This window comes from Oxyura jamaicensis, chromosome 5, assembly GCF_011077185.1.
Source record: "Oxyura jamaicensis isolate SHBP4307 breed ruddy duck chromosome 5, BPBGC_Ojam_1.0, whole genome shotgun sequence".
Classification (NCBI taxonomy): Eukaryota; Metazoa; Chordata; class Aves; order Anseriformes; family Anatidae; genus Oxyura; species Oxyura jamaicensis.
The window spans coordinates 26,615,473-26,630,309 of NC_048897.1; the positions used below are offsets into that span (position 1 = coordinate 26,615,473).

General features: G+C 48.8%; 1 protein-coding gene across 2 annotated transcripts in view; it reads right to left on the reverse strand.

Annotated features, from left to right (window-relative positions):
- MOB2 (MOB kinase activator 2) overlaps positions 1-14,837 on the reverse strand; it is a 128,527-nt gene that overhangs the window by 102,620 nt on the left and 11,070 nt on the right. The window contains exon 2 of one of the 2 annotated variants that reach the window (XM_035327442.1): positions 6,501-6,618. In XM_035327442.1, the coding sequence (XP_035183333.1) occupies positions 6,501-6,517 (17 nt within the window). In that variant the 5' untranslated portion in view covers positions 6,518-6,618. Of the gene's footprint in view, positions 1-6,500; positions 6,715-14,837 lie in introns of those variants that run through there. The other variant, XM_035327441.1, reaches the window with a different exon arrangement.

Sequence of the window (14,837 nt, forward strand, 5' to 3'; positions counted from 1 at the left end):
TCTTCTTCCCAAAGGTTTGTGCTCCCACCCGCTCCCTAGTGCTATTAACATTACCCACGTAGCTACGCAAACAGGTACAGGAACTCATTTAGCTGAAAACTAATCTGGAGAGGAAAAAAAACAACACATTAGTTCTCAGTCAGATGAGCCTCTTATCCTACCAGCCTTCATGAATAATGATGCCAGCATAAAATCAGAGTAGGTAACATGCAGATATAAGAACTACTGCTACCCTTTGTGAACACTCAAACTCTTTTTCCATTGAAATAAGTTGTTCATTTTACTTTAGGAACCTTGAGACTGATTTATTCTTCACCCTAAATAAAACCTTTGATGGAAAAAGGATGCTCTTAAAATCAAACCAGGATTTGTGTGTCTTGCACTAACTAAAGGCAAGTAACTGCCTAACTGACTTAAATTATGTGGTTTGCTAAAGTAACACAGGTTTCAAAATGCAGTATTTCTTTGGCATTTTCTCCAACAAATAAAGTATTTCAATAATTATGCTAGGACATTTCCACAAATAGGGCTCTGCAGCATAAAACAAATACCAAAAGATAACCACGGCAGAAAAACAACACCCTTGGTAATACACCAAAGCCGTTTCAGAACCAGAGACCCATAAGGGTACAACAGATGTGAGCAGTTTTAATGGCTCCTGGCCAGTACTGATACCTCTTCTCTAACTGAAGAATGAATCTCCAGGGATATCAAACAAACAGCACCTTTCCACTACTATATATACACTGTATGAATCTGACAGGTTAATATTTAACAGAGAAACTCTTTCACCTGTGGACTATGCTAGTTGTTTTGACAGGTAACTTCTGGTTTTGCAGACGTATGGCTCATGGCTGATAAGAGTACATGAAATAATATTGAAGTCTCATTGGCAAACAGTGAGCTGAGCATGAGCTGCTCACAGACAGACCTAAGACTTATCTAGGGAAAACAACCTGGAATCCCACAGGTAACGAGGTTACACCTATAAATAGGAGTAAATAAGGAACATGTGAACATTTCCTGCCCAATGGGACTGGATGCGTCTGTTCTACTGGTTCCGAGCTACTTTCAGCTCTTTCAAAGCAGGGAAAACAGCCCACAAAGCCAGGAATTTGCAGGGCATGCAAAGCAGGGGAAACACCTGTCGTGAGGTCAGTGGAACAGCAGAATGGCTTTACACGGTGCAGCTGGGATAGGTGGGAGGTTGCAGCAAAGTTTCTAGGGGAAAAGACTGCCTTATAAAGGCAGGAGACTTTCTTACTGGAGAAGACCGAAGGGGGAAGCATTCCTCACGGTTGCAGCAGCTGAAGAACTTCCAGCATTCTTCCTTTTTATAGCAACATTTGCTATAATTAGGAAGTTTCAAGCAGTACCTAAAATGAAAGTGATCAGCTACCTTCATATATAAAGGTCTGTTAGGCACAGACAGCAGCACTCTTCTTGCTTCAACTGCATTACATAGCAGCCAAGCTGGCAGCTAAGCAAACAGCCTCATTTCTCACTGCTCCCACTACAAGATTTACTCCTTACAATTAATACATCCCGTTCAAAAACAACAAAGATTTAGCCTAACAGCTGTAAATTAGCATACGGGATTATTTTTTTCTGTCTCAGAACTACAACACTAGTGTGTTTTTTCTCCTCTAGTCCTCAGCTGTTTCAGCTCAGTGCTAGGACTTCTCCGTATAACAATATCACTCATATTTCACCAGTGTGTCTTGAACTGGACAGCGTCCTAAGGCCTTATGAGGAAGTTTCTTAAAGACACTGCCATAAAAGCAGTATGGAAGACAGCAAAACAGCAGTGTTCATGTTGTTTTTCTTCTCTCCTTCAAAATCATTGTTGGGATAATGCTGCAAAATCCTGTATCCAAAAAAAGAGTGGAAAATCTGCTGGTTTTATTTTAGGGACCTGCCAATTACACCTAAATGAAATAAATGCAATGACACACAGGCCTTCTGTACGAGAAGAATCTGCCAGTGTGCAGACCTAACAAAGTTCTCCTATGTTGCTAGAAATCTTTAGCATAGCACATACTCTAAAAGATTCAATTGGCACAGCTACAGTGCAGTCTCTACACAACACACTTCATCTCACCAGGACAGGTAACTGGGAAGACTATACTAGGTAACATATCTATGGCATTTGCAATGGATTGACTGACATGACAACATAAATTTGTGAGTGTGAAGGCTGTTATTACATTGGGTTAGACATTTTTCAGTGAACAGCTGCATCCATTCGCTGGACAGAGCACCTGAGCAGACAGAAGATGCCTGTGCTGTCTTCAGGCACAAATATTCCCACCAGGACTTTGCTGCTTTCTTCTTCCATCTGCGTTTTTCTGATCTTCCTAGGCCATTGCTTTTCTCACCATGCTCAAAGCTGAAGATATGGGAGCAGTTTGGCCAGGATATGAGAAAAAGATAGCCCTCAATCATTCTTAAGCCCTCCTTTCCAAGTCACCAGGACAACATATGGAAGAAGAGATAACTGAGCAGTGAATGGTACGACACTATGCATAGCTGACAGCATGGGTAGCAAGGGCTACAGCTTAAAAACTATTATTTCACTTCTTGAGGATGCACAGGTTTCCTTGTGCTCAGAGGTGCTCACGCAAGGATTGAGAAGGAATGTCATTAGCTTTTTGAAACAGAAGCTGGCTTACAAAGCAAAAAATGCAAGATTGTTCTCCCGTCCACATTTCTGTCACGACAGTCCCTTTCCACAGGGCTAGTCTAAATGCTGAAGGCTTTTCCAGTAGCCTAAACTGGAAAAGAGTTTCTTCTGCAGTATAAGATGCATCTAATAAAGTCTTTTGCCATCACAACTACATTGACCTCTTACAGCTCTCATGTTTGCAGTTATAGTTCCAATGTAGCCCCAAATGACTCATGTTTAACAGGCAATTGCTAGTAAAATACTTTTTCTCTCTCCCCTTTATAAAAGTTCACAGAAAAGGCTACAGCACACAATCCTTCTTTGATTAGGAAAGGTGTGTTACAGCATCAGACACCACAGCTGAAGATTAACTGATGCCACATCAGGTTTACTAGTACCACTAATATACTTTTCCCTTGTAATTGTGAATTTTAAAACAAAATTATGAGATTTCCGTTTCATAACTGAAGGAACAAAGACCGGTCAGATGCTGGTGAGCAAAACAACTAAGCAACAGTGATTTTCAGGCTAAATCACATTAGAAAGTATTTTCTATGTACAACAAAATAGGAAAATAAAAAAGAGGCTCTTTTTTTTTTTTTTCCAATTGAGAATGCACTGAAGAGACCATGGGCTTTCCTCAGTAGCAGTATGAAGGCCATGCTCACGAGAAGGATAAAAGACACTAACCAACCATGGAAAAGACTTGCGGTTTATTTTCAAGCTAAGCCGAGGACGTCCTGTGATGTGCCAACAGCTCAGTTTGTTCAGCTTCCTTCCCTACAACTTGACTGGATTTTGAAGCACTTGGCCGAGCAGAAGGCAGCATCTGGAGAAGTTTTGCTGTGTGACTACGTAAGGCTATAGCTGTTTGTTAATCCCCAATAAATTCACCATTGTTCATAAGCTCCAGCTTCCGTTTTTGTGTATGAAGCACTCAGAGGCGATCAGAGACACTTGGGCTGCTGCCCTTAGCAGTATGGTTAGGGCTTACCCTTCCCCCTCCCCAGGAGGGCACAAGCGAAGGGGAGGACCAGCAAGGACTAAAGCAGATCGCACTCTAAATCTTCTATAGGATAAATGTGACACGAGCTTGAAGGGTAGAGATCTAGAACAGAAGCAACTGTTACTGTTGCCTAATTTAACACACTTGCACTTGGAGGTTAAGGTCTCAGTAATATGAAGTTAAAATACAGAGGGTGTTTTCTCATACTGAATGGTAAGAAAGCCCAGCTGATAACATGAGGCAGACAAGGACGGTTCTTGCGAGCAAGCACACGTGAAGCTGTAATCACAAAGCAGCATGTTACCAGAGCAGTACAAAACAATAAGGATCAAGGTACTTTGTCAGTGACAATACTCATCCAGGAGAGAGCGACAAGTCCAAGGAGCAGACCAATACAATTTGCTCTCCAGAGGAACAGCAAGAAACGGCCACAGACTGAGAGGTTCCTGGTAGTAACCTGCTTTCCTGCTGTCCCTGCAGGTTTTTCTGCAGCCCTTCCCTTCCCACGCACAGGCCGGGAACAGCTGAAGTTTTTGCTGAAGAAAGGCTGAGCGAGCAACATGACCCAGGCTTCAGCCGGGACAGAGGAATGCCCTCGGTTTTTCTCCACAAACAACAAAAGGATGTTTGCATTTAGACACACATGCTACCAGCAGCACTAATTTGGGCAGGGTAAGAAAAGGTCTGTCAGGCCTCCCTCCCCTCTCCCCTTCAAAATATCAAGGCTTTGCCTTCCTGCCGTGTCCCTCCCCAAAAAATCCCCACAAATACATCTCAGATTTGAAGGAGAAAACATCAAGCACTGCTCTTGGTTTGGTCAGGGAAGAAACACACCAGGAAATAGCTGAGAACAAGCGTGTAATGTACAAGTGACTCAGGATCCATTCCCATTACAATGGGGAAAACAGGCGAGCCCTTTTCCACACGTGGATGGATCCACCCACTCCGGGTAAAAAAAAAATACAGCATGAACGCCAATTTTTTCACAGCAGCTTCAAGAAGCCCACAGTATTTCTCATAAGGAAACAGATATTTTATTGACAGTTTGGCTCAACACGGTTTGGATTCTTTTCTGCTTTACACTGTAATTGACACAGAGTAAGCAGACTGCCTAATGAGACGGTTTGAGTCATCCCAACGTCTTGCACAAGTACTGCATTCAACTTCTCTGTAATTGCAGCGGACCTTTGACACTTCAGCTTTTACTTTTACAAAGTAAATGAAACACATCACCTGTGCTGTGTGGTAGTTATCGAAAGTATCAAAACAAGCTCATCATTTACACAAGTATTTTCACCAAGGCCACGTAACAATAGCGTAGGGCAGAGGGCCGCGACACAAGCGCTGCGGTGCATGGCACGCCGAGCCTCTCACCCGTCTCACACGCTGCATTTCTGCTGCTCGGCGGGCTGGAGGACAGCCCTGCCACCAACACCCACCCCGCTGACACCGAGCACTCACCCCATTAAACTGGGGGAACGCACTTCCAGTAAAGCCTGGCTGGTATCGCTGCCTCGAGAGCCGGTCACGTCTCGTTTGAAGGTAATTAACGAGTGCCGTACTTTCACTGGTGTTCAGCTGCAGGCAAGAGGCAACACACACCATCTTTCTAACACGCCAGGCCTAGCGACTGTGACAACATAGGTTTTTACCTCATATTCCAGGCACATCATATAACCTATGTGATAAAGATCACTTTCGGGCACGGGAGCAAACTACCATAAAGAAAGAACGAAGGGCAGCGAGCACCGCTGAAATACTAGTTTTGCTGAAGCATAAATGTGCTGCTCACACGATTTTGGAGCGGAATTATTCACAGCTCACCCGAGCACAGGTCACCAGCACAGCTCATGGAAGCAGCAACCCAGTTTATCCTCCCTTATACACCAATAGTGCATCAGGGCACTCATCAGCTGCACCACCCTCTCCCGTACTGGGGTTTTCAGTCCTAAAACCGGCAGCAGAGTGCTTTCTACCTCCTGTCTCTAAGCAATTAGCACCATTAATCCCAGGCCATCCAAGCCCCCTGGCGTGGCTCTGATTTGGCTTTAATCTCTGCTGAGGTCTCTTCTTCCTCCCCACAGAAAGCCATTTAAACCTTGGCAAGCCTCTAGGTTGAGAGCAACATTACGCTGCGGCAATCGCTGAACCGGTAAGAAGCGGGGAGACCCGCGATGCCTGGCCTTCCTACTGCCCAAAACAAGGGATGAAAAGTTACTTTTTCAGCCAGCAACCGCTCGAGACAAGGCAAGGTCTCCTCCACACCTCTTCCTCCCCTCAAGCTCTGCGGGGCTACCCCGGAGAAGCCGGCCTGCCTGTGCTCCGGCGGCGCTTTCTAACGCTTCCTCCCCGTGCCCCGGCAGGATGCAGCCCCGCTTGGCACCTCCACTGCACACAGCAGTTCGGCAGCAGCTCTGCTCCGCGCCGTGCCTCCAGGCAGCCTCCCGAGGGGGCGTCCAAAGGGGGTGCACGGCGAGGCTGTCCCCAAAGGGGAAGCCCTAATGGAGGCGTCCCCAAAGGGGTCCCAAATGGGGGCGTCCCCAAAGGGGGGTGCCCCCAAAGGGGAAGCCCAAAAGGAGCCGTCCTCAAAAGCGGGGAGCCCCAAAGGGGGGTGTCTCCAAAGGGGTTCCCAAATGGGGTGTCCCCCCAAAAGTGTTCCCAAGCGGGGGGTGCCCGAAAAGTGGGTTTCCCCAAAGGAAGTCCCAGAAGGGGCTGCCCAAAAGGAGGTGCTCCTAAATAGGGGTGCCCCCCCCCCAAAAAAAAAGGGGGTGTACCCCAAAAAGGAGGGGGTGCCCCCGCCCCCCTGCGCCTCGTCCTCGCCCCACTCACCCCATGAGCCAGTCCATGGCTGGGTCCCGCCGCCCCGGGAGGCTCCCCTGGGTCGCCGCCTCCCTCTCACCGCCGGCTCATGAGGTCCCCGCGGGGCCTGGCCGCGGCTCGGGGCCGCCCTCGGCGCTGGCTCCCGGCCGCGCTCCGGCTCCGTCCCGCGGCGGCCGCGTCCCCTCCGCGCCGCCACTCGCGCACCGGGGCGGCCGGAAGTAAACACACGGCGCTGGCACCGCCCCGCAGCCGCCAACCCGGAAGCGCCCCCTCCTCCATTTTTTGCCTCCAGCCCGCCCCCCGAGGGCACGCTGGGAAATGTAGTCCCGCTCCCCCCCCCCCCCGCCCCCAAGCCATTTTCCTAGTGGGAAGGATGTCCTCTGGGCAGGTCTGCTGCGGGTGGTCACACGCTTTGGACACCTATTACCAAAAAAACGTGTTACGGGTGGTTGATAGTTACATCCTAGGACTCCCTGTAAGCTCTTTCTTGCTTGAGATCACCAGCTTTCTGAGGGAAGCACCGTCTGTTGGAGGCTGCTTGAGGATCAACAGTGCTGTGGCACTGTATTTTGGAAGGAGCTCCCCAGAGAAATTTGCTGGGAATCCCTTTTTACAGCACACACGTGTTTTATTTTGCCACTCTCCTATAATGAAACTTCACGCTGAGAATTTTTTGGGTATCCAGTAATGTAATGCATATAAAAAAAGGAAGACCTGAACTTAAACATGCATGTTGTACGTGTTCAAGTTGAATATTTTTCTTTAACACCTACACTTTTTAATCCTCTATACCTTTAGCTACCCTTGCACATACAGAATGTACCAGAGAGCAGGAAAGAGGGCTCAGGCTAGCAAAGCCCCACATACTTTTTGGAGTTTTGGGGACAAAGATTTTTTACAATGTTTAAAACACCAGATCAAACCATCTGCAGAAAATAATTATCCTTTATGCAGACACTTGATCCAGTCATTATCTGCAAACATTAGAGAACAGATGTCCCTCATTTGAATTATGTTTTCTTGTTGCCCTTTGTTAGGAGCACTTTTGGCAGGGCATTTAAGGATGAGCTCTGTCCAATTTTACTGTGGGGTGCATTGTACCCAGAGTAGGGTGTTCAGTCATATGACACACGTTTTAAAGCAGAGATGACTTCTAATACAATGAGTTTGTCATGTCACATTAGCTGTTTTCCTCCTGATTGTATCAAGGAAAACATACAGCAACTGGCACTGGGAGAATTACTGGTGCAAAAGCAACACAGAAAACTGACGTCTGTTTTATGAATATTTTGTAACGTACTTTGCAGTGTCACAAGGCATTTATGTATATCTCGCTTAAGATGATTATTTTACAATTTCTTTTCAGTCGTCAAGTTGATACTGCAGACAATGCAGCTACTGCTTTTTGCCTTCTCCCCTCAGCAATTGGAAACCTTAGAAATCCCTCTGGCAGAGCCACTATTTCACATTCTTCCCTGCTGAAACACCTCTCCATCAGCATCTCTGAAGAGCAGAGGATGTGTCTATCCAATAGCAGTCTCCAGTGGCTGTCCTGTAATTCTCCTTCTGTTTCTAAACCCTCTGAAAAATGCATTGCAGCCATTATTTGTTTGACAATAGCAAGCCTAGCAGGCTGTAGGGCTCTTTTGTGCCAGACCCTATGCACATCTTAGCAAAAGGGTGGTCCTTTCCAGGGCAACAGGCTTGCAAGAGTCTGCATGACTTGAATATAAGATGCTTTACGAGAGACGATGCTTGACATACAGAAGTGGTAGGAAGGGAAGTTACAGGATAGCATGGACACAGGGCTATCCCTGTCTACCAGAGAGCTCTTTTAGGTCCCATAACCCCTGAATAGCGGTACGGCAGTCCCCAAGCTGGCTCAGGGTGGCTGAGAGCTGCCTTGGAATAGCCACCCTGAAGGTTTCCTTCCTTATATTTTTCCCTCACGCAGTTCTCATGACCGGATTTGTACAAAATAGGACATCTGATAGCAGCCCAGACAAAGTCTGTCGTATATAGCTGATATTAGCTTTCCAGTTGGCTTCTTTGCCCAGCCAGTAATAAAGTGGTGCTGCAAGGGACAAGTGGCTATGAGGAAGTAATCAAGGCACCAGGCTCTCTGCAACTGTCTTTACTGCCTCGGATTTTATTGACATTGCCTCCTGCAGCAGGAACAGCACAAGGCGCAGGTGGGCAAACATCGACTTAGGCTGCGGAGCACTAAGGAGTGGAAGTGAACTTTGCTCCCTTGCTGGCATATTGCATCAGAAACACCTGTCCCTCCTCCACATCCCACTATTTGGTGTGGGGCCGAGGGGCCTCAGAGCTGATACCTCAACAAGAGTAACAGAGCAAAGAAGCCAAATGGTTTCAGGAGCTTTGCACAGTCCCTTTGCTCTCCCTAAGTGTGGCTGTGGTTATGGTTAACGAGCAGGAGAAAGCATTGTTGTATGTGTTTTTCTCTTCTTGATTTGAGGCAACATCATTCCCAGGGAGCTTAGCTTATCCTGGGCAGCTGAGAAGCTTCGGCAACCAGAGAAATGTGAATTAATTTGCCTGGCTGAGGGGTTTCTAGTGCACAGGGATGCTGTGCAAAAGAGAATCAGAGCAGGTGATGGCTGCCCCGACACAGAGGGAGCAAAGCGTCCTTCAGCAGGCTGGAAATCTGCTGCTCAGATCCAGACCTTCAGCTACAGAAGGAACTACATATTCAGTGAAAGACATGACAGACCGATGGACTTGGGATCAAAATGGTGTGTTTGTGAATTTCTGAATGCAGCACTGGCTCTTTAAGTCAAAAACATCCACATATTCCTTTCCTGGGACAAAACGTCTTTGTCCCTGTGCATGAAACATGTTATGGTTCAAATTCCTGCAGAGCCACTAGAAAAAGCAAAGTGCATGAGTCTGACAGCGTGGGCCTGCCTGCAATGTGATCATTAATCATGCTGGATATTAATAACAGCATCTCTTCTTGGTTGGAACATTTGATTTTTTCATAAATAAACACCATGAGTGGTTATAAATATTGATTGCTGCCAATAATAGTAAGACATTTTAGATATTGTCTTGCAACTAGGCTATCAACCATGTTGAGGACCAGACTGAAGAAAAAAAAGGTATATTGAACCCAACTAGCTAGGAAATACAGCTTGTGTTTAGATGCCTAAGAGAGGGCTGAAGCTTTGGGGAGGCGTGCTGAAAATCTGTGCTTGAGTGTCTGCATTTCCAGAGATGCTGAAAAAGTAAATCTCCAGATAAAAACGTTCTCAGTCTCCCAGTCACAGGAGAATAGAAATATTGGATGTTTCCTCTTTTACAGAACAACTTATGAGTGGACGTTAAAGCACGAGACTAGTGGTGACTGAGTTTTATTCCCGCGCGCCGCCCCCCCCCCCCCCCCCAGTTGAGTATTATTGAGCAATACCTTCCTCATGCCTCAGTTTCCACATCTGGAAAATGAAATAAATACTTCCCTCTACATCAAAAGTCTTGTGAGAAATGATGGTAAATGCTCTGAAGCCTTCAGTGCTTAGGAGTGCTCAAAATTAAGTTGATATCACTGTTCTTCCAACTGAGGGAAAATATCTGTTTTTGAGAAAAAATTATGTTGAAGTGAATGGTAGCTAAAAGTCTGAGTTACAGCTACGAAGCTTGGTAAATCCCAATGCCCACCATGAGGCTGCTCTGGACCACGGTTTAGGGAGAGCTCTAAGCCTGATGAGCACAGGTTTCCTCTTGACCCTGTGCTGGTGTTACCACGGCGTTATGGGCAAACCGTGCCCAAAGCCACGCTCTCATTTAGCCTGACCAGCACTAACCAAAATGAATATTCACTCAGAAAGGAGCAGCCCGATTGGCACATCAGATCCCATACATCTTGCAGTAGTTGATGCTGATTTTCCCCACTGATAAGCTCTTCCCCAAGTCTTCTCTAACCGCCTGCCTGTCACAGGGCAGAGAAAGGGGCAGGAGGACGGGAGCAGGGGATCCGTTCTCACTCTGGGAGGAGACTATCCACTTGTGGGCTGCCTGCAAGGACAAGGTTGTGCACAGAAGTGGAAGGCAGGAATCACCCGTACCCACTGGTTGTGCAGGAAGATGGAGATGGTGCCAGAAATTGCATTACTTTCCTAATGCTGCATCTCTCTCCCACATGGCAAAATTCCCCCTAGGCCTCTACCTCATAAAAACCAACCAAACAAACAAACAAAAAACCATGAACACAACAAAACAAACCCAGCAGGCAGTGGAGGAATGGGCTGAAGAATTTATTTAAGTCTGTTTTTGGATGCTTTTAAGCAAGCATCCTTAGCTATTATTTGCAGAGGCACAGGATAATTTTCTGGCTCCTTGGAGGAGCACGGTGCGAGGGCTGGTGCTGTGTCCCCCCCATCTGCACCTGCTTCTTCTGCAGGGCAGGATTTATCCCTGCAGAAACCCTGGATTTGCCAGCTGTGGGGACACCAAAGCTCCTGTGCTGGGACCTGGCCTTCGTTTCTGCTGGGCTGGGAGGCAGGACGGGGGCTCAGCATCCTGCCAGTGCCATCCAGCCCAGCGCAGGATTGGTGCCCGCAGTACAAACGAGGCCTCCCATGCCCACATGGAAGGATTCCCAGCCCCCAGCTATTACAAAGGGTGCCTGGCAGAACAGGAGTCTGTTTGTCTGCCTTGCTCTGCACAAACAGTTGCTTCTGTAAATACGTCTCACATGAGCAATTAGCCCCGACAGTGACGAGGTCCCATCTCTGCCGAGCGGTTCGGGGAAGCTGCTCTTTTGCTGGCACTGAAGACGAGCTCAAACAGCCAACTGTCCCCAGCCCGCCACCCTGCTGGGGAGACCACAGGTCTGCAAAACGTCCCCTTTCTGCTCCAGAGCTCGGTGCCTCAGTGTGACACGTGTGATGTGACCACTTTCAAAGCAGCCCCCAGGTGATGATAAGGCAGCGCCGAGCATGGGGCTGCTCAGTGAAGGGGCACACATGGCTCTTCAGCTCCTGTGACACCCTGGGGGCAGGGAGAAGTTATTTTAAGGCCACGGGAAAGATTATGCTGTGAAATTGAAGCTGGCTCCCACCGTGCTTGGAAAGCACCCAGCCCGGCTCAGCAGCCATGCTTATCACTGACTAAATGCAATTGTAATGATTTCTCCTTGCCCTCCTCCCCAGCCTTCCTCATCTTGCTGGCATTTTTCTCCTCTCTCATCTTGCGCAATTAAAACCCAAAGCCAACCCAGGAAAAGCAGTAATCAGTTATTATCTGTGCATATTTGCAGTGCCAGGTAAAGGCCTCAGCTGGACGGCAGTGCCAGGCTCTGGCCATTGCAAACCACAGCCTGCCTCAAAGAGAATTATTAATTCAAAACCCTGGGACATGCCGGCCCCATGTCTGGAGGGGAGACATCAGATGTGATGAGAGCATTGCGAGCAGCGTGCCCTGATGCACAACCCTCCTCTGCTTGTATTGTACGCCGTGCTAAAAACAAAAAGGGAAGAAGCAGGGGGAGGTGGCCGGGAGCTCACCCCAAACAGGACCTCTCTAGGACTGCCTGAGCACGTCCCGCATCCCACATCGCTGCGAAAGGGAGCTTTTGCTAATGCTGCTGCTCTTTCATTTCTGCCCGGCTTGATCTCGGTTCCTCTTCTCTAAATCTTTCCAGTAGCAAACACACCTTGTTTTGGGGAAACTGAGGTCGAAATGCTCCTAAACTGGTATCACTTGCTCCTATACTGGTATTACTGGAGTCCATCTGCAAGAATACACCCTGTCCTGCAAGACTGGTGCAAAACCCACTAAAAACAGTGACATGGGTGCTTGCTAACATCATTGGCAACAACAGAAAAACCACACTTGCTTTACTGTGCTAGAAAAATCTCTTCGCTTGGTCTTTTTTTGGAGGTGGGCGAGATGGAGCAAGAAGCCAGCGTGGTCCCTGGTGCGTGCAAACCTGCGCTCCTCGGGGCTTGGCTTCCACAGAAGACTCAATGGCACCATCTGATGGCCGTCAGAACAGCAGGAGCCCTTCCTGCAGCCCCGGGAGGAAGATTTCTGCCAGAGTTGCTCCCAGGCAGTAGCACGGTTTCCAGCTGGGGGCAGATGGGGCGGTGGGCCTGATGGAGGGAAGCTCAGGCTTTCGGAGGGGTGAGGAGGGTTTGGTGTTTGGAAGGTGGCTGTGTGAGGCCCTCTTGATGCGGGTGGTTTTGTTCTGGGCCAAGACCGGCGGGGATTCATTTGGTAAGTCACATTTCATTGATTTTTCTATGTATAGGAAGTGTTGATTTCTCCAGCAAATGCAGTACATGAAGGTCAGGTTTATTTCATGACTACTTTGTAGCATCAGCGATGGAAGGTGACCTGTCCTCTTCCTCCTTTGACTCAGAGCTGTGAGGCCAATAAGTGCCAGGTGTCAGCTAAATTCTGGCCCCCACATGCAATAATGTGCTAATGTGCATGAAATGCAGGCAGGTAGGATGAGGGCAAGACCTCTTTGTCCAGGGCAAGTTCGTCAGATATAACGGGATCCAGTGGTGCCATGAGAAAATCGCCACCTAGAGCAGACACCACGAGTTGTTACCTTAGGGCTATCACTCGTGTGTGTGAGATCAGCTGGAACAAGTCCTTGGAGTTTATCTTCACGGGGGTACAGAAGTCCTCCTGTTAGTCCTTTAAGGAGATCAAGCATCTGCTCCTGCATCCCATCTGCAAACCAGAGCCGTGGGAGCAATTTTAAAGGAAAAACTCTGGTTTTGAGCATGGAGATTTCCTCTGGCCACTCTGCAGGCTGTTGTCTACAAGTCCACCCCAAAAATGAGAGACCCCCATGCAAGCCCAAACCTGCCTCCAGGGAGAAAGCACAGCTGTGATTCAAGGAGTCATGTGAAGATGGCTGGGGTGCGAGGTTTTCTCCCTCGTGGGCAGACACCCCTTCCCGGGATGCATCACAGCTCTCCTGCTCAGGGCACTGTGGGCTTCTTTGGCTGCTTCTTATTGTGGTTGTTGTCAAAGGCAAGTCTGCTTCCTGGGTGGAGCTGATGGACGCAAGGGAGGGCTTGATCTTGGTCTGCTTCTGGCAGCCAGCAGAGCACTAATGCTTGCAAGGCTCATTAGTCATTTATGAAGCATACCCAGGCACCTGAAAGTCTTCCTGGGGATGTGGAGGGAGTGAGGCAGCCCATTTGGTAAGGGGCCGGGCTGCAAACTGTTTGTGTCATAGCAAGGCAGGAGCCCTGGTTCCTGGCTGTAACTCTGCCAGCCTCTTTTGACCGCCTTGCTGTTCCTCATGGTGCCACCTGGCTGCTTGTGTAAGGTGGACCTGAACAGATGGGAGAAGCAGCCTTTGGGGTGCAGAGTGGGGTTATTTACTCTGTCACAGTGCTGGCAGCATTCACAAAACTCCTGTCTGCAAGGCAAAATTCCCCACAAACAGGGCAAGGCTGAGCCCGTCTGTCCTCCAAGAGAGAGTGCCGAGATAGGACAGAAGTAGCAGCATGCCCTGCCCTGCTGCCTCCCCCTCACCTCAGAAGGGTTTCCCTTCAGAGGCAGCAGGATGCTGCTGTGTTGATCATTACCATAAGCAAGTGCTGCCTGGCAAATGAACCAGCTTATCTGCGAGCGCCGCCGGGTGAGTTTGCACAGGGACGCCGCTGTCACCTGCTTCCCGGCTGGCACAAGTCACGCCAGCACCTCTGCGAGCTTGGGAGAGGGAGGACAGAGAAGAGGCCTTGGGCACGTTGCCTTCACAAAGTCTGTGCCGTGGATGAGCAGAGACCGCACGGAGCTGGGTCCTGTGCAGGGCACCAGGGGTCCTCCATCTGTAACCCCCTGGGAAGGGGGAGATTGCACCTCCCTTCGAGTTTGTGAAATGTCCACTGTGGCTTTTCCCGGCACATGGACAGCCAGAGCACAGAGGCCAGGCTTAGCCCCCATCCTTCTCATCACAGTCCTGGTCCCCAGCTCCAAGCTCCCCCTGGAAGCATGTTCCTGGAGGCTGTGAAGGAGAGGCAGACTGGGGAGAGGCAAAGAGCTTTCCTGAAACTGCAGCCCTGGGGGGGACGTGTAAGAGGCAGGGATCAATACGGCGCTTCCGAGAGCCTCCAGACTCCTGGATCAGCGATAATAGAGGGGTGAGCTCATTGCTAAGAGCTTCGGTGGGTGCAAGAGCCAAGGGCAGGCAGTCCGGGCGGGAGGAAGGCTTGATGCTGTCTCTGCATCTATCAGCAGCTCTGCCTGGCGCAGCCCTGGGAGGTGGCGAGGCAGAGCGCAGGACCGGGAGGATCCTTTTTCATTGCTTCCCAGCACACGGAGCAATTTTCTAGTGAGGAGGGGGATCAAGGCTTGGTCTTT